The 23,189-nt window shown below is 58.6% G+C and overlaps 4 protein-coding genes and 1 pseudogene across 4 annotated transcripts; all 5 read left to right on the plus strand.

Annotated features, from left to right (window-relative positions):
* Positions 1-257: 257 nt before the first annotated feature.
* Positions 258-1,797, plus strand: LOC104308965 (hemoglobin subunit rho). Its single transcript, XM_009910219.2, has 3 exons — positions 258-357; positions 632-854; positions 1,645-1,797. The coding sequence occupies exons 1-3, from the start codon at positions 266-268 to the stop codon at positions 1,771-1,773; spliced, it is 444 nt and encodes a 147-aa protein (XP_009908521.1). The 5' UTR covers positions 258-265; the 3' UTR covers positions 1,774-1,797.
* Positions 1,798-4,869: 3,072 nt separating this feature from the next.
* Positions 4,870-7,230, plus strand: LOC104308972 (hemoglobin subunit beta-like; annotated as a pseudogene).
* Positions 7,231-8,123: 893 nt separating this feature from the next.
* On the plus strand, positions 8,124-10,223 carry LOC104308971 (hemoglobin subunit beta). Its single transcript, XM_054164893.1, has 3 exons — positions 8,124-8,319; positions 8,489-8,711; positions 9,990-10,223. The coding sequence occupies exons 1-3, from the start codon at positions 8,228-8,230 to the stop codon at positions 10,116-10,118; spliced, it is 444 nt and encodes a 147-aa protein (XP_054020868.1). The 5' UTR covers positions 8,124-8,227; the 3' UTR covers positions 10,119-10,223.
* A 2,029-nt stretch (positions 10,224-12,252) lies between these two features.
* Positions 12,253-14,243, plus strand: LOC104308964 (hemoglobin subunit beta). Its single transcript, XM_009910218.2, has 3 exons — positions 12,253-12,438; positions 12,608-12,830; positions 14,010-14,243. The coding sequence occupies exons 1-3, from the start codon at positions 12,347-12,349 to the stop codon at positions 14,136-14,138; spliced, it is 444 nt and encodes a 147-aa protein (XP_009908520.1). The 5' UTR covers positions 12,253-12,346; the 3' UTR covers positions 14,139-14,243.
* A 6,525-nt stretch (positions 14,244-20,768) lies between these two features.
* On the plus strand, positions 20,769-22,487 carry LOC104308963 (hemoglobin subunit rho). The gene is made up of 3 exons (XM_054164590.1): positions 20,769-20,868; positions 20,989-21,211; positions 22,354-22,487. Exons 1-3 carry the CDS (start codon positions 20,777-20,779, stop codon positions 22,480-22,482), a joined length of 444 nt encoding a protein of 147 aa, XP_054020565.1. The 5' UTR covers positions 20,769-20,776; the 3' UTR covers positions 22,483-22,487.
* The last annotated feature ends 702 nt before the right edge of the window (positions 22,488-23,189 follow it).

The raw sequence follows: 23,189 nt of genomic DNA on the forward strand, positions 1-23,189 counted from the left end.
AGGAAGGTATTGTGTCCTGAGCCTGCCTGTTAAGGACTTTCTTCTTGCAGGCCACACCTCACAGCAGGCTGACCGCTGCCTGGAGACACCAACCCAGCGCCTGCCGGAGACCCCCAGCCAATGCCCCCTGGGGGTGGGACGGGGGAGGAGCTGCTGCTGGGGGGGATAAAAAAGCCACCAGCAGCAGCCTGGGGGTCTGCAGCTCAGCTCCAGCCCTCTGTGTCCTCCTGCAAGCTCCTGAGGAAGCCAGCAGCCAGCAGCCAGCATGGTGCACTGGACAGCCGAGGAGAAGCAGCTCATCACCAGCATCTGGGCCAAGGTCAACGTGGAGGAATGTGGTGCTGAGGCCCTGGCCAGGTGAGCTCCAGGCTGCTCTGGGCATCTCCTCAGCTCCAGCATGGGGGCAGAGGGACCAGGAGGAGCACCCCTGGCAGCCTCTAACCTCTCCATCTCTCCTTTGTGGCCACCTCCACCATGGGGGCAGAGGGACCAGGAGGAGCACCCCTGGCAGCCTCTAACCTCTCCATCTCTCCTTTGTGGCCACCTCCACCATGGGGGCAGAGGGACCAGGAGGAGCACCCCTGGCAGCCTCTAACCTCTCCATCTCTCCTTTGTGGCCACCTCCCTGCAGGTTGCTGATTGTCTACCCCTGGACCCAGAGGTTCTTTGACAACTTTGGGAACCTCTCCAGCCCCACTGCCATCATTGGCAACCCCAAGGTCCGTGCCCATGGCAAGAAGGTCCTCACCTCCTTTGGGGAAGCCATCAAGAACCTGGACAACATCAAAGCCACCTACTCCAAGCTGTCAGAGCTGCACTGTGAGAAGCTCCACGTGGACCCTGAGAACTTCAGGGTGAGTCCTACACTTGGGGCTTGACCTTCTCTCCCTCCAGCCTGAGGAGCACCTTGGTGCCTGGAGGGTTCCAAATGAGCACCATCAACCTGGCAGAGACAGAGGAGGGGGCTTAGGGAGAGGAAGGTTAGGGGAGAGGAGAAGGTTGGGCATCTGGTGACACCAGGGGGATGCCAGGCTCCAGGTTCTGAAGGGCTTGGGCTTGGGAGAAGCTTCTGAGGTCCTGGAGGTTCCTGCAGGCTTGGGTTGGAGAGAAGTGGGAGAAGGCAGTTGAGATCTTGGTTGGGGGTGAGGATGGAGACCATCTTCTTCTCTTCTCCACATCCCATCCACCTTCACTGTTCCCAAGGCTGGGAGATGGGAGAGCAGAAGGAGAAGCAAGGGTGGGGTGGCAAAGGGCAGGAGATCAGTGGCAAGAGGTGGAGAGGCCAGGTCTGAGGGTGGGGTGGAGGGCAGCAGATGTGGGAGGGCAGCAGAAGGGGGCATGAGGCCAAAGAGATGAGGCTGAAGGTGGTGAGGAGTCACTGTGGGGTGGTGAGAAGTCACTGGGCCCTTGGTGCCCTGGGCTGGAGCTTCCAGGAAGCCACCAGAGATCTGGGGTGCCTCCAGACTTTGCTCCTCGGGGCTCATCCTCCACGGATCTGGGTTCCCTCCAGCTCCTGGCCCTTGAATTTCAACCTCCAGAGCCCACCTGCAGGTTGGGTTCCCACCAAGCCTTGGGTGCCAGGGTCCTGTTGCAGGGTGAAGCTGTCCTCAGCACCACACTGACCTGGTTCCTTCTCCTCTCCAGCTCCTGGGAGACATCCTCATCATTGTGCTGTCTGCCCACCTCACCAAGGACTTTGGTCCTGCCTGCCAGGCCACCTGGCAGAAGCTGGTGGGGGTGGTGGCTCATGCCCTGGCCTACAAGTACCACTGAAGCCCCTGGAGCTCCCCCAGGGGTCTGCAGCACCCAATAAACTCAACATCTTCTGTACTGCTTCTTGGTGTCCTTCCATGGCTCAGAGGCTAACCCTGGGGGGTGGGGGAGAAGGAGGGACCAAGGGGCTAGGGAAGGGGCAAGGTGGGCTTCAATCCCTTGGGCTGGTCCTGGACCTCCATCTACCATGAGGTGATGCTGGGGTGGTCCTCACAGGCAGAGCTTGGGACAGAGCTGGGGGTGGGGGGTGGGTAGTGGCTTCTAGAGCAGTGGTGGCCACAGCCCAGCACACCCAGGACCACTGAAATTGAGATGGAAATGGTCTTAGGGTCACCATGGGGCATTTGGAGACCAAGGAGGGCAGCAGCAGCCTGGGCTGGAGCAGCAATGGTGTGGGCAGCAGGAGCAGGGCAGGGATTGTGCCCCTGGGCTGGGCACTGGGGAGCCCACAGCTGCAAGCCTGGGGGCAGGGCTGGGCAACTCCCTGCCAGGAGGACCTTGAGGGCTGGGGCAGGGCCAGAGCAGGGCAAGGAAGCTGGGGAGAGGTCTGGGGAAGGAGGAGAAGGCTGTGGAGAAGTTGTGAGGAGCAGCTGAGGGAGCTGGGGGGGTTGAGGCTGCAGCAGAGGAGGCTGAGGGGAGACCTTGTGGCTCTCTGCAGCTCCCTGAGGGCAGCTTGCAGCCAGCTGGGGCTCAAGGGCTGCTCCTGAGGGCTGGGCCAAGAGGAGATGGCCTCAGGTTGTGGCAGGGGAGGTTGAGCTTGGCCCTGAGGAGCAATTGGTGCCCCTTGAGGGGTGCCCAGGCCTGTGGCAGGCTGCCCAGGGCAGTGGTGGAGTGCCCATGGCTGGAGGGGTTGGGGCAGTGCTGGGGAGAGCCCTTCCTCACCTTCAAGGCCTTCTCCAACCCATTCCATGGCTCTATGGTTTGGATCAGAAGATGATATCTGAATGTGTAGGAATCCAAGAGGAGGAGGTGAGGACAGGACCCCCCCAGGTGTCTCAACCACACCACTCAGGCTTGGTGCCACCTCCCAGCTGCCTGAGGTTGCTTGCATCCCACACTGGCACTGCTGAAGGCATGAACTGGTCCCAGGGTGGACCTCTGAGGAGCAGCTCTGCTCTTGGGCCTGCAGTTACAGGTGGGATCCCACCAGCTCCATGTCCCTCCTCTGATGGACCCAACACTGCAGATGGGATCCCACCAGCTCCATGTTCCTCCCCTGATGGACCCAACCCTGCAGATGGGATCCCACCAGCTCCATGTCCCTCCTGTGCTGAGGGATGGACCTGGGCAGGGATCTCCAGGTGGGAAAAGAAGCTTCTGGTGGGAACAAAGACTCCTGGCTGAAGAGAGAAGAGATGGGATGTGCTGGAGGAGAGAACAAGAAGGTTGGCCATGGTCCAGAGCAGGGTCCAGATGTCTCCTCAGCTGATAAGGCTCTGCTCAAGCTTGGCAGGGGACACAGCTGCAATCAGAGTGACCAACCAACAACCTCTGCTGCCGCCAGGAACCTCCCTGCAGGATGCCTCTTGCCACCACCAGCATGGTTGGGCTCCTGCAAAGGGATCTTCTCCAGCCATGGAAGTTGACCTGGACCACTGTGGAGACAAGGGGTTGTGGAGACAGAGCCTTCTTCATGGCACCTTCCACCCACACCAAAGGCTGGAAGGATCAGAAGGGCCTGGTGTGGTGGTGGTGATGGGACGGGACCTCTTGGAGCTCAGCCAGGCCAGGGGCACCCCCAGCAGCTTGCCCAGGGGCACCATGGCCAAGGGGGGTTGGAAGCTCTCCAAAGAAGGAGACTCCACAACCTCTCTGGGCAGCTGCTCCAGGCCTTGGTCACCCTTAAGCCAAGAAGTTTCTCCTCATCTCCAGCTGGAAGCCTTCCCTGGGCTATCTCCAGCAGTTCCCAGGCCCTCGGCAGCTGGGGAGCCCAGAACTGGCCCCAGCACTGCAGCTGTGTCCTCCCCAGGGCAGAGCAGAGGGGCAGCAGAACCTCCCTGCCCCTACTGCTGCCCACACTCTGCTCCATGCCCCCCAGGACACTTTTGGCCTTCTTGGCCACCAGGGCCAACAATGTCTCCTCATCTCATTTGGGGTCTAAATCTCCCCCTCTGCTCCACGCTGCTGAGACCACAGCTGGAGCTCTGTGTCCAGTTCTGGAGCCTCTGTTCCAGGAAGGATCTGGAGGTGCTGGAAGGTGTCCAGAGCAGGGCCATGAGGAGGAGCAGAGGGCTGGAGCTGCTCTGCTATGGAGACAGACTGAGGGAGTTGGGGTTGTGCAGTCTGGAGAGGAGAAGGCTCTGAGGAGACCTTGTGGTGGCCTTCCAGGATCTGCAGGGGGCTACAGGAAAGCTGGGGAGGGACTTCTGAGGGTGTCAGGGAGGGATAGGACTGGGGGGGATGGAGCAGAACTAGAAGTGGGGAGACTCAGATTGGATGTGAGGGAGAAGCTCTTCCCCATGAGGGTGGTGAGAGCCTGGCACAGGTTGCCCAGGGAGGTGGTGGAAGCCTCACCCCTGGAGGTGTTGAAGGCCAGGCTGGAGGTGGCTGTGAGCAACCTGCTCTGGTGTGAGGTGTCCCTGGCCATGGCAGGGGGGTTGGGACTGGCTGAGCCTTGAGGTCCCTTCCAACCCTGCCCATTCTATGATCTCATCTCATTTTGGGTCTCTTCAGGTCATTTTGGGCCTACACCTCATGTCATTTTGGTTGTTCTCATGTCATTGGGGGTCCCCAGCCCACATCCAGCTCCCAACCTCCAGCTCCCTCTGCACTCCTGTTGTGGGTAACTCCACCTCGACCTTGTGTGGGGAAGGGGCTACCAGCAGAGGTTCTTGGCTATCAGATGATGTTGTCCACTCGAAGGCAGAGGGGGCTCAGGGCCCCTTGGCCACCACCCAAGGTTGCTATCTGTACCTGCACAGCCCAGTTCCCTCTCTAGTCCCCACCAGCAGCTCCCCTGAGCTGAAATTAGAAGCTGTTGCTGCCCTGTAAAAACCCTTGAAGCAGCCTTTGGCTTCCACCACTTCCTTCTCATCCTCCTCCTCCTCCTTCTTCTTCAGGGAAGCCCTGGAAGAACCTTCCACCACCACAGCCAGCATGGTGCACTGGACAGCTGAGGAGAAGCAGCTCATCACCAGCCTCTGGGCCAAGGTCAGCATGGCCAAGTGTGGTGCTGAGGCTCTGGCCAGGTAAGGGCCAAGCTGCTGTGGGCATCTCCTCAGCTTCACCCTAGGGGGCAGAGGAACCACTCCTGGCACCATAAAGGTGTCCTTGTGTCTGCTTGTGTCCATCCATCTCCTTCCCCCAGGCTGCTGATCGTCTACCCCTGGACCCAGAGGTTCTTTGCCTCTTTGGGAACCTCTCCAGCCCCGCTGCCATCACTGGCAACCCCATGGTCTGTGCCCAGGGCAAGAAGGTGAGGACCTTTGGGGAAGCTATGAGGAACCTGGGCAGCATCAAGCAAAGCTTTGCTCAGCTGAGCAAACTCCACTGTGAGAAGCTCCACCTGGACCCCGAGAACTTCAGGGTGAGCCACGCTTGGCCTCCAGCCTTGGCTGGCTCCTGTCCTCTGCAGAGGGCTGCAGGGGGAGGTCCTGGAGGTGTCTCAAAGTCAGTGAGACCTTCAGAAGGGGGCTGAGACCTGGAGCCTGCAGAGGACATGGGTGGTGGTGGAGAAGAGGACATAGTTTGGGAAGAGCAAAGAGGAGTCCTGGGGCTGGGAGCTGTCAGAAGAAGGTCCCAGACTGGAGGAGGTGGATGGAGAGTTGGTGGGACCCAAGGTTGGCCTGGAGCAAGCAGAGAGCAGAAGAGAAGCAACTGAGGCAGGGCTTGGGGGGAAGAGCTGAGCTTGGCTGTGGCTGGAGAGGTTCCAGCAGGAGATCCTCACCATGGTCCCTGCAGCAGGAGACAGCAGGGGTGGGGAGGGGGTTGGAGGACAGGAGAAACCCAGCCATGAAGAGGACACCAAGCAGCAGGCAAAGGAAAGGGTTTGAGGAGGAGGCTCCAGCTGATGGAATCATGGAAGGGTTTGGGTGGGAAGGGACCTCAGAACTGCTCCAGCCCAACCCTCTGCCATGGGCAGGGCCACATGCAGCTGGAGCAGGGTGCTCCAAGGTCTAACTAACCTGGCCTTGGATCTTCCCATGGCTGGGGACATGGTGGTGAGGAGCTGTGCAAGGATCCTTATTCCCTTCCTTGCTTTGGGATGGGGTCCCCAATTGTTGGTGGCCAGATGTGAAGATCTGGGTGGTGGGAAGGGGGGGGGGGGGGGGTTGGTGAGATGGTGTGGAGGCTGCTGAGGTGGTGGGGAGGGTGGTGGGAGGGTGGGGAGGATGGGGAGATGGTGGGGAGGATGGGGAGATGGTGGGGAGGATGGGGAGATGGTGGGGAGGGTGGTGGGGTGGTGGTAAGGGTGGTGGGGAGGGTGGTGAGAGGGTGGGATGGAGGGAAGGGTGGTGGTGGTGGGACAGTGGGGAGGGGGGTGGTGACCTCCATCCTGATGGCCTCTCCTCCTTCCCTTAGCAGCTCCTGGGTGACATCTTCATCGTGGTCCTGGCTGGCCACACTTTGGCCAGGACTTCTCCCCTGCCTGCTAGGCTGCCTGGCAGAAGATGGTCAGGGTGGTGGCTCATGCCCTGGCCCATGAGTTCTGGGCCCCTCAGGTTAGGAAAGATGTGGAGTTGCTGGAAGGGGTCCAGAGAAGGGCAGCAAAGCTGGGGAGGGGTCTGGAGCACAGCCCTGGGAGGAGAGGCTGAGGGAGCTGGGGTTGCTTAGCCTGCAGAAGAGGAGGCTCAGGGGAGACCTTCTTGCTCTCTCCAACTCCCTGAAGGGAGGCTGTAGCCAGCTAGGGGTTGGTCTCTTGTCCCAGGCACCCAGCACCAGCACAAGAGGACACAGTCTCAAGCTGTGCCAGGGGAGGTTTAGGCTGGAGGTGAGGAGAAAGTTCTTCCCAGCAAGAGAGATTGGCCATAGGGATGTGCTGCCCAGGGAGGTGGTGGAGTCCCCATCCCTGGAGGTGCTTAGGAAGAGACTGGATGGGGAGCTTGGTGCCATGGGTTAGTTGATGAGAAGGTGCTGGGGGATAGGTTGGACTCAGTGATCTCAAAGGTCTCTTCCAACCTGGTTCATTCTACTCTACTCCACTCCACTCCACTCCACTCCACTCCACTCCACTCCACTCCACTCCACTCCACTCCACTCCACTCCACTCCACTCCACTCCACTCCACTCCACTCCACTCCACTCCACTCACCACTGAAGGTCCTTCTGCATGTTTGGAGATGCTGTTTGGCTCCTGGAGAAACATCTCCTTGGCTTCTGCTGTTCTCCAGCAGCCCAATAAATGCCAACTGCTTCCAGCCCAGCCAAGTGGTCTCCTTCTGGATGGGGACAGCCCTGAAGAGGTTGGAGGTGACCACAGAGATGGGTGAAGACCTTGAGCTTTTGTCTTGGCTATGACAAGCCACCAGGGAGGCTTGTCCAGGGTGGAGGATCCCAGGGAAGGTTGAAGAGCAAAAGCCAAACAGAAGCACAGATTTAGGGGTGGTGGTGGACACCAGGAAGCATCTTTGGGGCTCACAGAGGAGAACATTTTGGGTTAGGAGTGGGACTGGTGGTCCAGACTGGGACCAGGGCTCCTCCACATGTTCATCAGGCACACAGAGGGATGGAGTCAACCCCAGCAACCTTGGAGGTGACACCAAGGGAAGGGGTGAAGGTGACACAGCTGAGGCATGAGACTCATCTAAAGGTATCTGAGACCAGGAGAACCTCATGAGGTTCAAGTGGTCAATGCAATCAGGTTGCTGCATGGTCACCTAGACCCTGCTGGACCTCCTGGCACTCCATGGCCAATGCAATCAGGTTGCTCCACGGCCACCTAGACCCTGCTGGACCTCCTGGCACTCCATGGCCAATGCAATCAGGTTGCTCCACGGCCACCTAGACCCTGCTGGACCTCCTGGCACTCCATGGCCAATGCAATAAGGCTGCTCCACAGCCACCTAGACCCTGCTGGACCTCCTGGCACTCCATGGCCAATGCCATCAGGTTGCTCCATGGCCATCCCTGGACCACCTGGCATCCCATGGTCCAAAGCCTTCCATGACCCTGGGTCAAAGCTTCCCCTGAGGGCTTCCTGGGGCCCAGAGGAGGAGGTCAATCCCCCTGCAGCTGGAAATCAAAGGCAGGAGGAGGGCAGCCGGCCAGCCCAGCCTGCTGCTGGTGGATCTGGGCACCTTGCCCTGGAACCCCACCCTGATGCCACATCCACCCTTCCCCCCCTCGGGCGGCCCAGCCAATGGGGAGGTGGCTGAGGGAGAGGAGGGGCCGAAGGGAGAGGATAAAAGGAGGTGCCCGGGGGGCCGAGCTGCCATCTCCTGGGGAGCCAGAGCTCAGAGTCGCTCCGTCCCTGCCAGCAGCCACCTTCTGCCCACCGCCCAGCACCGCCGCCGCCATGGTGCACTGGACAGCCGAGGAGAAGCAGCTCATCACCAGCATCTGGGGCAAGGTCAACGTGGCCGAGTGCGGCGCCGAGGCCCTGGCCAGGTGAGCGCCGAGCTGCCGGGGGCATCCCCTCAGCCGGCACCGCGGGGGCAGGAGGAGCCGCTCCTGGCACCGCTGGGCTGTCCCCTTGGGCTCCAGCTCCTCCCACCTACCTTCTTCTCCCATCCATCCTTCTCCTCCCATCCATCTTCTTCTTCCCCCACCAACCCAGGCTGCTGATTGTCTACCCCTGGACCCAGAGGTTCTTCGCCTCCTTCGGGAACCTGTCTGGTGCCACTGCCATCTCTGGCAACCCCATGGTCAAAGCCCATGGCAAGAAGGTGCTGACCTCCTTTGGAGATGCTGTGAAGAACCTGGACAGCATCAAGAACACCTTTGCTCAGCTGTCTGAGCTGCACTGTGACAAGCTGCACGTGGACCCCGAGAACTTCAGGGTGAGCTGGGGGTTGAGGAGGTGAAGGAGAAGGAAGAGGAGGAGGAAGGGTTGGTGGTTGAGGAGAGGAAGGAGAGGGCTGGAAGGGGAGCTGGTGGTTGAGGAGAGGAAGGAGAAGGAAGAGAGGATGAAGGTTTGGAGGTTGAGGAGAGGAAGGAGAGGGCTGGAAGGGGAGCTGGTGGTTGAGGAGAGGAAGGAGAGGGCTGGAAGGGCAGCTGGTGGTTGAGGAGAGGAAGGAGAAGGAAGAGAGGATGAAGGTTTGGTGGTTGAGGAGAGGAAGGAGAGGGCTGGAAGGGCAGCTGGTGGTTGAGGAGAGGAAGGAGAGGGCTGGAAGGGCAGCTGGTGGTTGAGGAGAGGAAGGAGAGGGCTGGAAGGGCAGCTGGTGGTTGAGGAGAGGAAGGAGAGGGCTGGAAGGGCAGCTGGTGGTTGAGGAGAGGAAGGAGAGGGCTGGAAGGGCAGCTGGTGGCTGACACAAGGTCACAATCACAGAGTGTTAGGGGCTGGAAGGGATCTCAAAACCTCATCCAGTGCAACCCTGCTGCTGGAGCAGGAGCTCCTAGAGCAGGGCACACAGGAACACATCCAGGGGTGTCTGGAATCTCTGCAGAGAGGGAGACTCCACAGCCCCCCTGGGCAGCCTGCTCCAGGCCTCTGTCACCCTCAGAGGGGAAAAATTCTTCCTCCTGTTCCCATGGAAGTTCTTTGCCTCACCCTCCACCCAGTGCCCCCCGGTCTGGCACTGAGCCTGGCTCCATCCTCTGGGCACTGCCCCTGCATATCTTGATCAACGACAATGAGGTCACCTCTCAGGCTCCTCTCCTCCATGGGAAAGAGAAGGGTGGAAGAGGTAGAGGAGTTGATGGTTAGGGCACAGAGGAAGGCACAGGAGGGGTTTGGGTGAAGAGCAGCACCTGGAGAGCTTTGTGGAGTTCCCTCCCTCACCACCAGCTTGGCAGTGCTGAGCTCCCCCTCTCCTGCTCCTTGCTCTCATCCACATCTCCTCCCTCCTCTACCACATCTTCTACTCCATGTTCTCAATCACCTCTCACCCTCCTCACTCAACCACATCTCCTCCTCCTCCTCGCTCCCCTCCACCTCTCCTCCTCCTCGCTCCCCTCCACCTCTCCTCCTCCTCGCTCCCCTCCACCTCTCCTCCTCCTCCTCGCTCCCCTCCACCTCTCCTCCTCCTCGCTCCCCTCCACCTCTCCTCCTCCTGGCTGCCCTCCACCTCTCCTCCTCCTCCTTGCTCACCCACCTCTCCTCTTGTGTGTGCCCCCAGCTCCTGGGTGACATCCTGATCATCGTCCTGGCTGGCCACTTCGGCAAGGACTTCACCCCCGAGGCCCAGGCCGCCTGGCAGAAGCTGGTCCGTGCTGTGGCCCACGCCCTGGCCCGCAAGTACCACTAGATCCACGCAGAGGTGGTGGCCAAGGCCCTCCAGCACCTCCCTGAGATCTTCCTCTGGAGCCCACAGCTTCTAACAGCCAAATAAAGCTCAGCCTTGTGAAGCCTCCACCGAGTCCTCTGCGTCCATGGGAGGCTGGGAGAGGGTTGGGGCGGGGGGTGGCCGTGGTGGGGGCTGGGCGGCCGAGGGTGAAGCCTGGGTCCCGTTGGGTCCTTTCATTCCGGGTGGGCTTTGCCTTTGGAGGTCATCTGGAGAAGGTTGGGGGTGGCCCCAAGCCTGCCCTCCTTCTGTGGGGAGCCACACGAGGAGGGAGCCCTTGGGATGCCCCTCTGAGAACCTCCTCTTGCAGGCCAGGAGAGTTGGAGGCGGCTTGGGGGGATCCTGGGGGCACGGGTGGGGAGGACTGAGAGGATCTGGGGGCTGTGGGGAGGCTTGAGAAGGTCTGGGGAGGGGGGAGGTGTTGTAGGTTCAGCACTAAGTGCCCTACCATAAATTCCTCCAGAGGTCTGGATAGACCCAAAGGGAGCTGAGAGTTTACCCCAGAGGGAGGCCACAGGATATTGTCCTTTGTTCTTCCATCCCACATCCTGCCCCTGGGCTGGGACCATCCTCACTCTCCATACAGAGTGGGGGCTGAGGTGGCCGTGGTTGGCTTTGAGCTCCCCTCACAGCTGGGAAAGACCCAGGAGAAGCCAAAGCCTGGCAGGTCCTGCAAGAAAAGGACACCTGGTACACCCCCAGGGGAACTCAGAAGACCAAACAGCTCCAAGCTCTCTGATGGTGCTGAGACCCTGGGGGGATTGGCCACAGAAGCTGTGGGCATCTCATCTCTGGAGGCACCCAAGACCAAGCTCGATGAGTTCTTGAGCAACCTGGCCTAAGTAGGAGCTTCCCCTACCCATGGCCAGTGGGGTTGGCACTGGATCATCTTCAAGGTCCCTTCCAAGCCAACCTATTCTTTGAAGTCCAAGTCCTCAGCCTTGCAGCCATGAGGCATTGGTCTAAGCTGAGGGCCACCAAAGCTTCCTCTGAGGGCTTCCTGGAAGCCAGAGGTGGAGATCAATCCACCCTGCAGCTGGACAGCAAAGATAGGAGGAGGGCAGGTGGCCACCTGGCACTCCATGGCCAATGCAATCAGGTTGCTCCATGGTCACCCACAACCCTGCTGGACCTCCTGGCACTCCATGGTCAATGCAAGCAGGTTGCTCCATGGTCACCTAGACCCTGCTGGACCTCCTGGCACTCCATGGTCAATGCAATCAGGTTGCTCCACGGCCACCTAGACCCTGCTGGACCTCCTGGCACTCCATGGCCAATGCAATCAGGTTGCTCCATGGTCACCCACAACCCTGCTGGACCTCCTGGCACTCCATGGTCAATGCAATCAGGTTGCTCCATGGTCACCTAGACCCTGCTGGACCTCTTGGCACTCCATTGCCAATGCCATCAGGTTGCTCCATGGTCACCTAGACCCTGCTGGACCTCCTGGCACTCCATGGCCAATGCAATCAGGTTGCTCCATGGTCACCCACAACCCTGCTGGACCTCCTGGCACTCCATGGCCAATGCCATCAGGTTGCTCCATGGTCACCTAGACCCTGCTGGACCTCCTGGCACTCCATGGTCAATGCAATCAGGTTGCTCCATGGTCACCCACAACCCTGCTGGACCTCCTGGCACTCCATGGCCAATGCAATCAGGTTGCTCCATGGTCACCCACAACCCTGCTGGACCTCCTGGCACTCCATGGCCAATGCAATCAGGTTGCTCCATGGTCACCTAGACCCTGCTGGACCTCCTGGCACTCCATGGCCAATGCCATCAGGTTGCTCCATGGCCATCCATGGACCACCTGGCATCCCATGGTCCAAAGCCTTCCATGACCCTGGGTCAAAGCTTCCCCTGAGGGCTTCCTGGGGCCCAGGGGAGGAGGTCAATCCCCCTGCAGCTGGAAATCAAAGGCAGGAGGAGGGCAGCCGGCCAGCCCAGCCTGCTGCTGGTGGATCTGGGCACCTTGCCCTGGAACCCCACCCTGATGCCACATCCACCCTTCCCCCCCTCGGGCGGCCCAGCCAATGGGGAGGTGGCCGAGGGAGAGGAGGGGCCGAAGGGAGAGGATAAAAGGAGGTGCCCGGGGGGCCGAGCTGCCATCTCCTGGGGAGCCAGAGCTCAGAGTCGCTCCGTCCCTGCCAGCAGCCACCTTCTGCCCACCGCCCAGCACCGCCGCCGCCATGGTGCACTGGACAGCCGAGGAGAAGCAGCTCATCACCAGCATCTGGGGCAAGGTCAACGTGGCCGAGTGCGGCGCCGAGGCCCTGGCCAGGTGAGCGCCGAGCTGCCGGGGGCATCCCCTCAGCCGGCACCGCGGGGGCAGGAGGAGCCGCTCCTGGCACCGCTGGGCTGTCCCCTTGGGCTCCAGCTCCTCCCACCTACCTTCTTCTCCCATCCATCCTTCTCCTCCCATCCATCTTCTTCTTCCCCCACCAACCCAGGCTGCTGATTGTCTACCCCTGGACCCAGAGGTTCTTCGCCTCCTTCGGGAACCTGTCTGGTGCCACTGCCATCTCTGGCAACCCCATGGTCAAAGCCCATGGCAAGAAGGTGCTGACCTCCTTTGGAGATGCTGTGAAGAACCTGGACAGCATCAAGAACACCTTTGCTCAGCTGTCTGAGCTGCACTGTGACAAGCTGCACGTGGACCCCGAGAACTTCAGGGTGAGTCCTGCTCCTCATCCAGGGAACAATCTCCTCCTCCTCCTGGCCTTGTGGGGAAGCTTCTACCCCACCACCCACAGGAGGAATTCAGCTTGGATGTGTTGGGGTGGGAGGAAGAAGAGGAAGAGGGGTTGGTGGGTAAGGGGATGAAGGAGAGGGGTGGGAGAGGAGCTGGGGGTGAGGAGCTGGAGAATAAGAAGGAGGAGGAGGAGTGGAACTGTTGGTGAGGGCATGGAGGAGATTGGTGGGATAGGAGCTGGAGCATGAGGGGATGAAGGAGAGGGATGGGAGAGGAGCTGGGGAACAAGGGGATGAAAAAGAAGGGTGGGAGAGGTGATGGGGGGTGAGGGGATGAAGGAGAAAGGTGGGAGAGGTGCTGGGGGTTGAGGGGGTGGAGAACAAGAAGGAGGAGGAGTGGAGCTGTTGGTGAGGGGATGGAGAAGTGGAGCTGTTGGTGAGGGGATGGAGGAGAGGGGTGGGATAGGAGCTGGAGGGTGAGGGGATGAAGGAGAAGGATGGGAGAGGAGCTGGGGAACAAGGGAATGAAGGAGAAGGGTGGGAGAGGTGATGGGGGGGTGAGGGGATGAAGGAGAAGGAGGAGAGGAGCTGCGGGGTGAGGGGATGAAGGAGGAGGACAAGAAGGAGGATGAGGGGTTGGAGGTTGAGGAGATGGAGGAGAGGGGTGGGAAAGGAAGAGGAGCTGGTGGCTGGGGCACAGAGGAAGACACAGAAGGGTCAAGGAAGGAACCTGCAGCTTGGGGAGGAAGCCCCTAGGAGGGTGGGGGATGGTGGTGGCTCTGGAGAGGACATCTGGAGGGTGAAAGCCAGGATGAAAGGCAGGGGAGCAGAAGATGCTGTGGGTGAAGGGCAGCATCTAGAGGGACATCAGTGGAGATCCCCCTGCATGGTCCCCACCAGCTTGGCTGTGCTGGAGCTTCACCTCTCCTCCTCCTCGCTCCCCTCCACCTCTCCTCCTCCTCGCTCCCCTCCACCTCTCCTCCTCCTCGCTCCCCTCCACCTCTCCTCCTCCTGGCTCCCCTCCACCTCTCCTCCTCCTCGCTCCCCTCCATCTCTCCTCCTCCTCGCTCCCCTCCACCTCTCCTCCTCCTCCTCCTGGCTCCCCTCCACCTCTCCTCCTCCTCCTTGCTCACCCACCTCTCCTCTTGTGTGTGCCCCCAGCTCCTGGGTGACATCCTGATCATCGTCCTGGCTGGCCACTTCGGCAAGGACTTCACCCCCGAGGCCCAGGCCGCCTGGCAGAAGCTGGTCCGTGCTGTGGCCCACGCCCTGGCCCGCAAGTACCACTAGATCCACGCAGAGGTGGTGGCCAAGGCCCTCCAGCACCTCCCTGAGATCTTCCTCTGGAGCCCACAGCTTCTAACAGCCAAATAAAGCTCAGCCTTGTGAAGCCTCCACCGAGTCCTCTGCGTCCATGGGAGGCTGGGAGAGGGTTGGGGCGGGGGGTGGCCGTGGTGGGGGCTGGGCGGCCGAGGGTGAAGCCTGGGTCCCGTTGGGTCCTTTCATTCCGGGTGGGCTTTGCCTTTGGAGGTCATCTGGAGAAGGTTGGGGGAGGCCCCAAGCCTGCCCTCCTTCTGTGGGGAGCCACACGAGGAGGGAGCCCTTGGGATGCCCCTCTGAGAACCTCCTCTTGCAGGCCAGGAGAGTTGGAGGCGGCTTGGGGGGATCCTGGGGGCACGGGTGGGGAGGACTGAGAGGATCTGGGGGCTGTGGGGAGGCTTGAGAAGGTCTGGGGAGGGGGGAGGTGTTGTAGGTTCTGTGGTGATCCTGTGGGGAAGCTTGAGCTGATTTTGGGGCCACCTGAGATGATTTTGGGGTGGTGAGGGGGGACACTTGAGATGGTTTGGGGAGCTTTGGGGGAGGCTTGAGATGGTTTGGGGGTGGTCTCGAGATGGCTGGGGAAGGTTTTGGGGCCAATTGAGGTGGTTTGGGGGATAACTGAGATGCTTTGGAGGTTCTTTGGGGAGGCTTGAGACGACGTGGGGAGGTTTTGAGGAGGCTGGAGATGGTTTGGGGGCATCCTGGGGAGAACTGAGGGGATTTGGGAGGCTTCTGAGGGGCCATGAGATGACCTGGGGAGGTTTTGGGGGAGGCTTGAGGTGGTTTGGGGATAACTCAGATGATCTGGGGAGGTTTTGGGGGGAAGGATTGAGGTGATCCTAAGGGGTTGGGGGGAGGCTTGAGGTTGTTTGGGGGATAATTGAGATGGTTTGGGGGAAGTTTTTTGGAGGGGGTTAAGATGGCTTGGGAGGTTTTGGGGGGAGGCTGGAGATGACCTTGGGAGGTTTGGGGTTAGTCTTGAGACAGTTTGGGGAATAACTGAGATGATTTGGGTTGTTCTTGGGGGGGGGGCTCGAGGTGGTTTGGGAGGTGTTGAGGAGGCTTGAGATGGTTTGGGGTCATTTTAGGGACAATTGAGGATTCTGGAGGGTTTTGGGGAGCCTTGAGATGATCTTGGGGGGTCTTGGGGGAGCCCTGAGATGATTTGGGGAGGGTTGGGGCTTATGGAGATGATCTGGGGGGGTTGGGGGCGGCTTGAGATGATTTTTGGGGCCAATTGAGATGAGCTGGGGGGGTTGAGGGGAGGACTTGGGAGGGTTTTGAGAGATTTTGAGGAGTCTTGAGACAATTTTGGTGGGGTTTTAACTGGGGGGAAGGGGGGGGTGGCCTGAGATGATTTTGGGAGGCTTTGGGTGAGGACTGAAATGATTTGGGGGCTTTTGGAGGAGCCTGAGAGGATTTGGGGGGGGAAAAGGAGGGGTGGGAGAGGCTTGCAATGATCTTGGGGAGTTTTGGGGTAGGCTGGAGATGATCTTGAGGGGGTTGGGGGGAGTCCTGAGATGGTGTGGGGAGGTTTTGGGGATAATTGAGATGACATTGGGGATTTTGGGGGGGAGGCTTGAGATGATTTTGGGAAGTGTTGGGGAGGCTTGAGATGGCTTTGGGGTTTTCTTGGTGGGGGGTGGAGGAGAAGCCAGGTGAAGGCTGCTGGAGGAAGGCTCTGAGCTAGCAGCTGAGTCATGGTTGGCTTGAGATGGTTTGGGGAGGTTTTGGGTGAGGACTGAGCTGATTTGGGGAGCTTTTGGGTGAGGACTGAGATGATTTGAGGGCTTTTGGAGGAGCTTGAGAGGATTTGGGGGGGTGAGGTGGGGAGGACTGAGCTGATTTGGGGTATTTTTAGGGAGGCTTGAGATGACCTTGGGAGGTTTTGGGCAAGGGTTGAGATGATCTTGGGAAGTCTTTAGGTGATGTTAGGAGGTTTTGGGGAGGCTTGAGATGATTTGGAGACTTTTTGGGGAGGCTTGAGATGGTGTTGGGGTTTTCTTGGGGGGGAGGAGAAGGCAAGTGAAGGCTCTGAGCTAGCAGCTGAGTCATGGTTGGCTTGAGATGCTTTGGGGTTGGCTTGAGGTGGTTTGGGGTTGGCTTGAGGTGGTTTGGGGGTTTTCTGGGGAGGCTTGAGGTGGTTTGGAGAGGTTTGAGATGATTTTGGGAGGTTTTTGGAGAGGCTCGAGGTGGCTTTGGGGTTTTCTGGGAGGCTTGAGATGGGTTTTGGAGGCTTGAGATGATCTTGGGAGGTTTTGGAGGGAGGATTGAGATGATTTGGGGAAGACTTCAGATGATTTTGGGGGTCTTGGGAGAGATGATCCTGAGGGGTTTGAGGGAGGCTTGAGATTATGTTGGGAGGATTTGGGGATAATTGAGATGATTTTGAGAGGTGTTGGGGAAGCTTGAGATGGTTTGGGGGTTTTCTTGGTGGAGGGGGGAGGAGAAGCCAAGTGAAGGCTGCTGGAGGAAGGCTCTGAGCTAACAGCTGAGTCATGGTTGGCTTGAGATGGTTTGGGGAGGTTTTGGGGGAGGCTTCAGTTGGTTTGGGGAGGTTTTGGGGGAGTCTTGAGTTGGTTTGGGGAGGCTTTGGGAGGCTTTGGGAGAGGCTTGAGATGGTTTGGTGAAGTTACGGGGAGTCCTGAGATGATTTGGGGTATTTCTGGGGAGGATTGAGATGGTTTGGGGGTTTTCCTGGGGGGGAGGAGAAGCCAAGTGAAGGCTCTGAGCTAGCAGCTGAGTCATGGTGGCCAAGCAGCTGCTGGGTGGAGGAGGCTCCAGATAAGGACCTTTGCTATCAGGCCCTGGCCAGACCTTGTTTGTCAGCTCCTGCTGTGCCCTGGGAGGTCCCAACCTGCAGCTGGGGGGGGGAGAAGGGGGAAGGGAAGGGGGGCACAAGTCCTGCTAATGATAAATAATAGAGCTACTAATTAATAATGGAGCTAATTGCCCTGATGGCAATTAATGACGGAGCTAATAATGCTGCTAATGATTAGTGATCGAGATAGGACTCCTCCTAATGAGAGCTAATAGGGCTAATAGCGCTGCTAATAATTAATCATATGGCTGCTAGCCCTCCTAATAATTAACAGTAGTGCTAGGAGTCCTTCTAATAATTACTAATAGAGCTAATGGTCCTGCTAATGATTAATAATAGAGCTGAGTCATGCTAATAATAGATAATACAGCTAAGAGTAATAACAGTAGGAATAATAATGATGTTAATAGAGCTAAGAGGCCTCCTAATAATAAATAATAGAGCTAATAGTCCTGTCCATGATTAATAATAGAGCTAATAGTCCTGTTAATAATGATCAACAATAGAGCTGAGTCATGCTAATGATAAATAAGATGGCTAAGAGCCTTAATAATAATAATTAATAATGGAGCTAAGAGGCCTCCTAATAATAAAGAACAGAGCTAAAAGTCCTGGTAATGATAATAATAATAATAAAGAATAGAGCTAATAATCCTGCTAATAATAGTTAATGGAGCTAATAATCCTGCCAATAATGATAAATAATATGGCTAATAATAAGAATAAATAATAGTTAGAGCTAACAATCCTGCTAATAATGATAAATAATATGGCTAATAATAAGAATAAATAACAATTAGAGCTAATAATCCTGCTAATAATGATAAATAATATGGCTAACAAAAAGAATAAATAATAGTTAGAGCTAATAATCCTGCTAATAATGATAGATAATAGGGCCAATAATAAACAATAATAATTAGAGCTAATAATCCTGCTAATAATGATAAATAATATGGCTAATAATAAGAATAAATAATCATTAGAGCTAATAATCCTGCTAATAATGATAGATAATAGGGCCAATAATAAACAATAATAATTAGAGCTAATAATCCTGCTAATAATAGAGCTAACAGTACTGCTAATAATTAATATTGGGGGGAGGGGGTCGAGGCTGCAGCAGAGGAGGCTGAGGGGAGACCTTTTGGCTCTCTGCAGCTCCCTGAGAGCAGCTTGCAGCCAGCTGGGGCTCAAGGGCTGCTCCTGAGGGCTGGGCCAAGAGGAGATGGCCTCAGGTTGTGGCAGGGGAGGTTGAGCTTGGCCCTGAGGAGCAATTGGTGCCCCTGGAGGGGTGCCCAGGCCTGTGGCAGGCTGCCCAGGGCAGTGGTGGAGTGCCCATGGCTGGAGGGGTTGGGAAGCTGTGGTGCTGAGGGCCATGGGGTGGTGGTGCTGGGGCAGTGCTGGGTTGAGGGTTGCCCTCCCTCACCTTCAAGGCCTTCTCCAACCCATTCCATGGCTCCATGGTTAGGATCAGAAGATGATATCTGAAATGTGTAGCAATCCAAGAGGAGGAGGTGAGGACAGGACCCCCCCAGGTGTCTCAACCACACCACTCAGGCTTGGTGCCACCTCCCAGCTGCCTGAGGTTGCTTCCATCCCCCACTGGCACAGTGCTAGGGCCATGCTGGGACTCCCTCACCTTCCAAGGTCTCCTCCAACCCAAACCATTCCATGGCTCTTCTCTGCACCCTACAAGTTCTGCCCCAGCCCTGTCCCTCACTCCAGCTCTCCCACTCAGGTGTTCCTCTCCAGCCACTTGCCAGCCCAGGGCTGAGCTTCTGGAAGGAGACCACAGCCTGGAGCCTCTTTCCAGGACTCTGTTGTCCTCCCACAGTTGATGAGGTGAAGTCCTCCAGTGAGGCTGAAGGGTGAGAGCAACCAGCTTGGGTAGAGGCAGGAGAAAATGGGTGAGTGGTTGGACTTGAAGGTCTCATACAACCTCAACGAGATGGAGGTTGGAGAAGCTGGGGAGGCTGGGGAGGTGGAGAGGTTGGAGAGATGGGGAGGTTGGAGAGATGGAGAGGGAGAGAGGTTGTGGGGAGATGGAGAGGCTGGGGTGGATGGAGAGGTTGGGGAGGATGGAGAGGTTGGTGGGTTTGGGGAACTGGTGAGCATGAAGGGGTTGGGGAGCTGGTGGGGTTGGGGAGGTTACTTTGTGGTGAATAGAATAGAATAGAATAGAATAGAATAGAATAGAATAGAATAGAATAGAATAGAATAGAATTAACCAGGTTGGAAAAGACCTTTGAGATCACTGAGTCCAACCTATCCCCCAACACCATCTCATCAACTAAACCATGGCACCAAGGGCCACATCCAGTCTCTTCCTAAGCACCTCCAGGGATGGGGACTCCACCACCTCCCTGGGCAGCACATCCCAATGGCCAATCTCTCTATGAAGAACTTCTTCCTAACATACAGCCTAAACCTCCCCTGGCACAGCTTGAGACTGTGTCCTCTTGTTCTGGTGCTGGTTGCCTGGGAGAAGAGGCCAACCCCCAGCTGGCTACAGCCTCCCTTCAGGCTAAGCAACCCCAGCTCCCTCAGCCTCTCCTCCCAGGGCTGTGCTCCAGACCCCTCCCCAGCTTTGTTGCCCTTCTCTGGACACCTTCCAGCATCTCAATGTCCTTCTTCACCTGAGGGGCCCAGAACTGGACACAGCACTCAAGGTGTGGCCTAACCAGTGCTGAGGACAGGGCACAATGACCTCCCTGCTCCTGCTGGCCACACTGTTCCTGATGCAGGCCAGGATGCCATTGGCCTTCTTGGCCATCTGGGCACACTGCAGGCTCATGTTCAGCCTACTCTCAACCAGTACCCCCAGGTCCCTCTCTGCCTGGCTGCTCTCCAGCCACTCTGACCCCAGCCTGTAGCACTGCCTGGGGTTGCTGTGGCCAATGTGCAGCACCTGGCACTTGGATGTGTTCAATGTGATGCCCTTGGACTCTGCCCATCTGCCCAGCCTGGCAAGGTCCCTCTGCAGAGCTCTCCTACCCTCTACCAGCTCAACTCCTGCCCCCAGCTGGGTGTCATCTGCAAACTGACTGCTGATGGACTCAGTGCCCTCATCCAGATCATCAATAAAGATATTGAACAGGCTGGGGCCCAGCACTGAGCCCTGGGGCACACCACTAGTGCCTGGCTGCCAGCTGGCTGTGGCACCATTCACCACCACTCTCTGGGCTCAGCCTCCAGCCAGTTCCTCCCCCAGCACAGAGTGCTGCTGTCCAAGCCAGGGGCTGACAGCTTGGCCAGGAGTTTGCTGTGGGGGACGGTGGCAAAGGCCTTGCTGAAGTCCAGGCAGACTACAGCCACAGCCTGCCCCACAGCCCCCAGGCTGGTGGGGCTGGGGAGGCTGGTGGGCTTGGGGAGCTGGTGGGCTTGGGGAGCTGGTGGGGCTGGGGAGCTTGGGGAAGCTGGTGCTGGACATTGCCATGGTGACTCTTGCAGCCCTTTCTCCACAGCTAGGTCCATATCTGGCAGGTCAGATGGAGACCTGCCCCTGCCCAGAGCAGGGCTGAGACCAATCTCCTGCCCTCAGCAGGACCAGAGGCCTCATCTCAGGCTGCCACACCCTGACCACCTCCTCCTGCTCCCCCTCCTCCAGCGGGGGACCCTCCACCAAGGGGTCCCCAGCCAATGCCCCCTGGGGGTGGGACAGGGGAGGAGCTGCTGCTGGGGGGGATAAAAAAGCCACCAGCAGCAGCCTGGGGGTCTGCAGCTCAGCTCCAGCCCTCTGTGTCCTCCTGCAAGCTCCTGAGGAAGCCAGCAGCCAGCAGTCAGCATGGTGCACTGGACAGCCGAGGAGAAGCAGCTCATCACCAGCATCTGGGCCAAGGTCAACGTGGAGGAATGTGGTGCTGAGGCCCTGGCCAGGTGAGCTCCAGGCTGCTCTGGGCATCTCCTCAGCTCCACCATGGGGGCAGAGGGACCAGGAGGAGCACCCCTGGCAGCCTCTAACCTCTCCATCTCTCCTTTGTGGCCACCTCCCTGCAGGTTGCTGATTGTCTACCCCTGGACCCAGAGGTTCTTCTCCTCCTTTGGGAACCTCTCCAGCCCCACTGCCATCATTGGCAACCCCAAGGTCCGTGCCCATGGCAAGAAGGTCCTCACCTCCTTTGGGGAAGCCATCAAGAACCTGGACAACATCAAAGCCACCTACTCCAAGCTGTCAGAGCTGCACTGTGAGAAGCTCCACGTGGACCCTGAGAACTTCAGGGTGAGTCCTGCCTGGAGCCCCTGGAGCTCCTTCCTTGGGGTGTCCTCCACCAGCAGCATCTGGGCTTACTTCCTTTGGCTGATGGAGGGGAGATGGTGGCTCCTGCAGAAGAGTTTGGGGGAGTCTTTGGGACTTCCACCCTGCAAAGGTCTCATTTGGAGGAGAGCAGCAGGGAGGAGAAGGTGCTGGGAGGAGGTCTGGGTGGGGGACAGAAGAAACAAGGCCAGAGGAAGGTCCAGCAGGAACTGGAAGAGGAAGAGGGATGGGGAAGGAAGTGTTGAGGAGGAGGTCATGGAGCCTCCAGCAAGAGAGAAGCACCTGGGGAGGCCTCTCCAGGGAATGGTGGAGGTGGAGAAATCTCCAGCCCTGGAGCTCCAAAGCCACTTGAGGAGGAGGAGAAGAAGGGTGAAGTCCTTCCAGGAGGAGAAGGAAGGGTCAGGAGAAGGCAGGTCAGGGAAACTCAGCCTGTAGGTGGAGTGGGGGAGAAGGAGGAGGAAGACCTAGAGGCAAGGAGACCAAGGAGCTGGAGAACTTCCATGAGTGCAGAAGCCCTCAGAGAAGAAGGTGCTGAAGGGGTGAAGACAGGACAGGGGTGGGTTGGTGAGATGGGAAGGAGGGAGAGGTTGGGGAAGCTGTGAGCATGAAGAGCACAAACCCTCCTTCAAGAGGTTCCTCAGCTCAGGAGGTCCCTTCCAGAGCTCCCCCAGCCCCACCTCAGGATGTCCCTTCAGGAGGTCCCTTCCAGAGGTTCCCCAGCTCAGCCCCACTTCAGGATGTCCCTTCAGGAGGTCCCTTCCAGAGGTTCCCCAGCTCAGCCCCACCTCAGGATGTCCCTTCAGGAGGTCCCTTCCAGAGGTTCCCCAGCTCAGCCCCACCTCAGGATGTCCCTTCAGGAGGTCCCTTCCAGAGCTCCCCCAGCTCAGCCCCACTTCAGGATGTCCCTTCAGGAGGTCCCTTCCAGAGGTTCCCCAGCTCAGCCCCACCTCAGGATGTCCCTTCAGGAGGTCCCTTCCAGAGGTTCCCCAGCTCAGCCCCACCTCAGGATGTCCCTTCAGGAGGTCCCCCAGCCCAGCCCCACCCCAGGCTGCCCCATGGGCTGGTGGAGCAGCAGCCTCCAACCCTTCTCCCTTGTGCTCCTGCAGCTCCTTGGGGACATCCTGATCATTGTCCTGGCTGCCCACTTCACCAAGGACTTCAGCCCTGCCTGCCAGGCGGTGTGGCAGAAGCTGGTGACGGTGGTGGCACACGCCCTGGCACGCAGGTACCACTGAGCCCCCTCCTGCCTGAGGAGAAGGTCCCTGCTCCACCACCAGCACCTTGGAGATGTCCCTTGGGCTCCTGCTGGAGCTCTGAACTACCCAATAAAGGTCTCCTGGAACCACCTCTGGGGTCTGGCTGCTTCTGGGCTGGGAGGAGGAAGCGGGCTGGGGGGGTTGGGGTTGTCACTGCAGGATGTCCTCATGGTCCTGGTCTCACGCTGGGGGTGATGTTTGGTGGCTTCCTCCAGCCTGTGGTGCACCCTTGGGTCCTCTCTCCTGGTCAGGGCAGCCTTGGGCATCTACCAGGAGGGGGAAAAAAACCCTCCTGAGGGTCCTCACCCACCAAGGGGCTGCTGGGGGGCACAGAATCCTTTGGGTTGGAGAAGACCTTGAAGGTGATGGGAGGCCAAGCATGGCCTCAGCACTGCCCCAGCACCACCACCCCATGGCCCTCAGCACCACAGCTCCACAGCTTCCCAACCCCTCCAGCCATGGGCACTCCACCACTGCCCTGGGCAGCCTGCCACAGGCCTGGGCACCCCTCAAGGGGCACCAATTGCTCCTCAGGGTCAAGCTCAACCTCCCCTGCCACAACCTGAGGCCATCTCCTCTTGGCCCAGCCCTCAGGAGCAGCCCTTGAGCCCCAGCTGGCTGCAAGCTGCTCTCAGGGAGCTGCAGAGAGCCACAAGGTCTCCCCTCAGCCTCCTCTGCTGCAGCCT

This window comes from Dryobates pubescens, chromosome 10, assembly GCF_014839835.1.
Source record: "Dryobates pubescens isolate bDryPub1 chromosome 10, bDryPub1.pri, whole genome shotgun sequence".
Lineage (NCBI taxonomy): Eukaryota > Metazoa > Chordata > Aves > Piciformes > Picidae > Dryobates > Dryobates pubescens.

Coding starts and splice junctions, on each gene's coding strand:
- LOC104308963 (XM_054164590.1), top strand. CDS start 20,777: ATGGTGCACTGGACAGCCGAGGAGAAGCAGCTCATCACCAGCATCTGG. Junction 20,869..20,988: donor GGTGCTGAGGCCCTGGCCAG/GTGAGCTCCAGG, acceptor ACCTCCCTGCAG/GTTGCTGATTGTCTACCCCT. Junction 21,212..22,353: donor TGGACCCTGAGAACTTCAGG/GTGAGTCCTGCC, acceptor GTGCTCCTGCAG/CTCCTTGGGGACATCCTGAT.
- LOC104308965 (XM_009910219.2), top strand. CDS start 266: ATGGTGCACTGGACAGCCGAGGAGAAGCAGCTCATCACCAGCATCTGG. Junction 358..631: donor GGTGCTGAGGCCCTGGCCAG/GTGAGCTCCAGG, acceptor ACCTCCCTGCAG/GTTGCTGATTGTCTACCCCT. Junction 855..1,644: donor TGGACCCTGAGAACTTCAGG/GTGAGTCCTACA, acceptor TCTCCTCTCCAG/CTCCTGGGAGACATCCTCAT.
- LOC104308971 (XM_054164893.1), top strand. CDS start 8,228: ATGGTGCACTGGACAGCCGAGGAGAAGCAGCTCATCACCAGCATCTGG. Junction 8,320..8,488: donor GGCGCCGAGGCCCTGGCCAG/GTGAGCGCCGAG, acceptor CCACCAACCCAG/GCTGCTGATTGTCTACCCCT. Junction 8,712..9,989: donor TGGACCCCGAGAACTTCAGG/GTGAGCTGGGGG, acceptor GTGTGCCCCCAG/CTCCTGGGTGACATCCTGAT.
- LOC104308964 (XM_009910218.2), top strand. CDS start 12,347: ATGGTGCACTGGACAGCCGAGGAGAAGCAGCTCATCACCAGCATCTGG. Junction 12,439..12,607: donor GGCGCCGAGGCCCTGGCCAG/GTGAGCGCCGAG, acceptor CCACCAACCCAG/GCTGCTGATTGTCTACCCCT. Junction 12,831..14,009: donor TGGACCCCGAGAACTTCAGG/GTGAGTCCTGCT, acceptor GTGTGCCCCCAG/CTCCTGGGTGACATCCTGAT.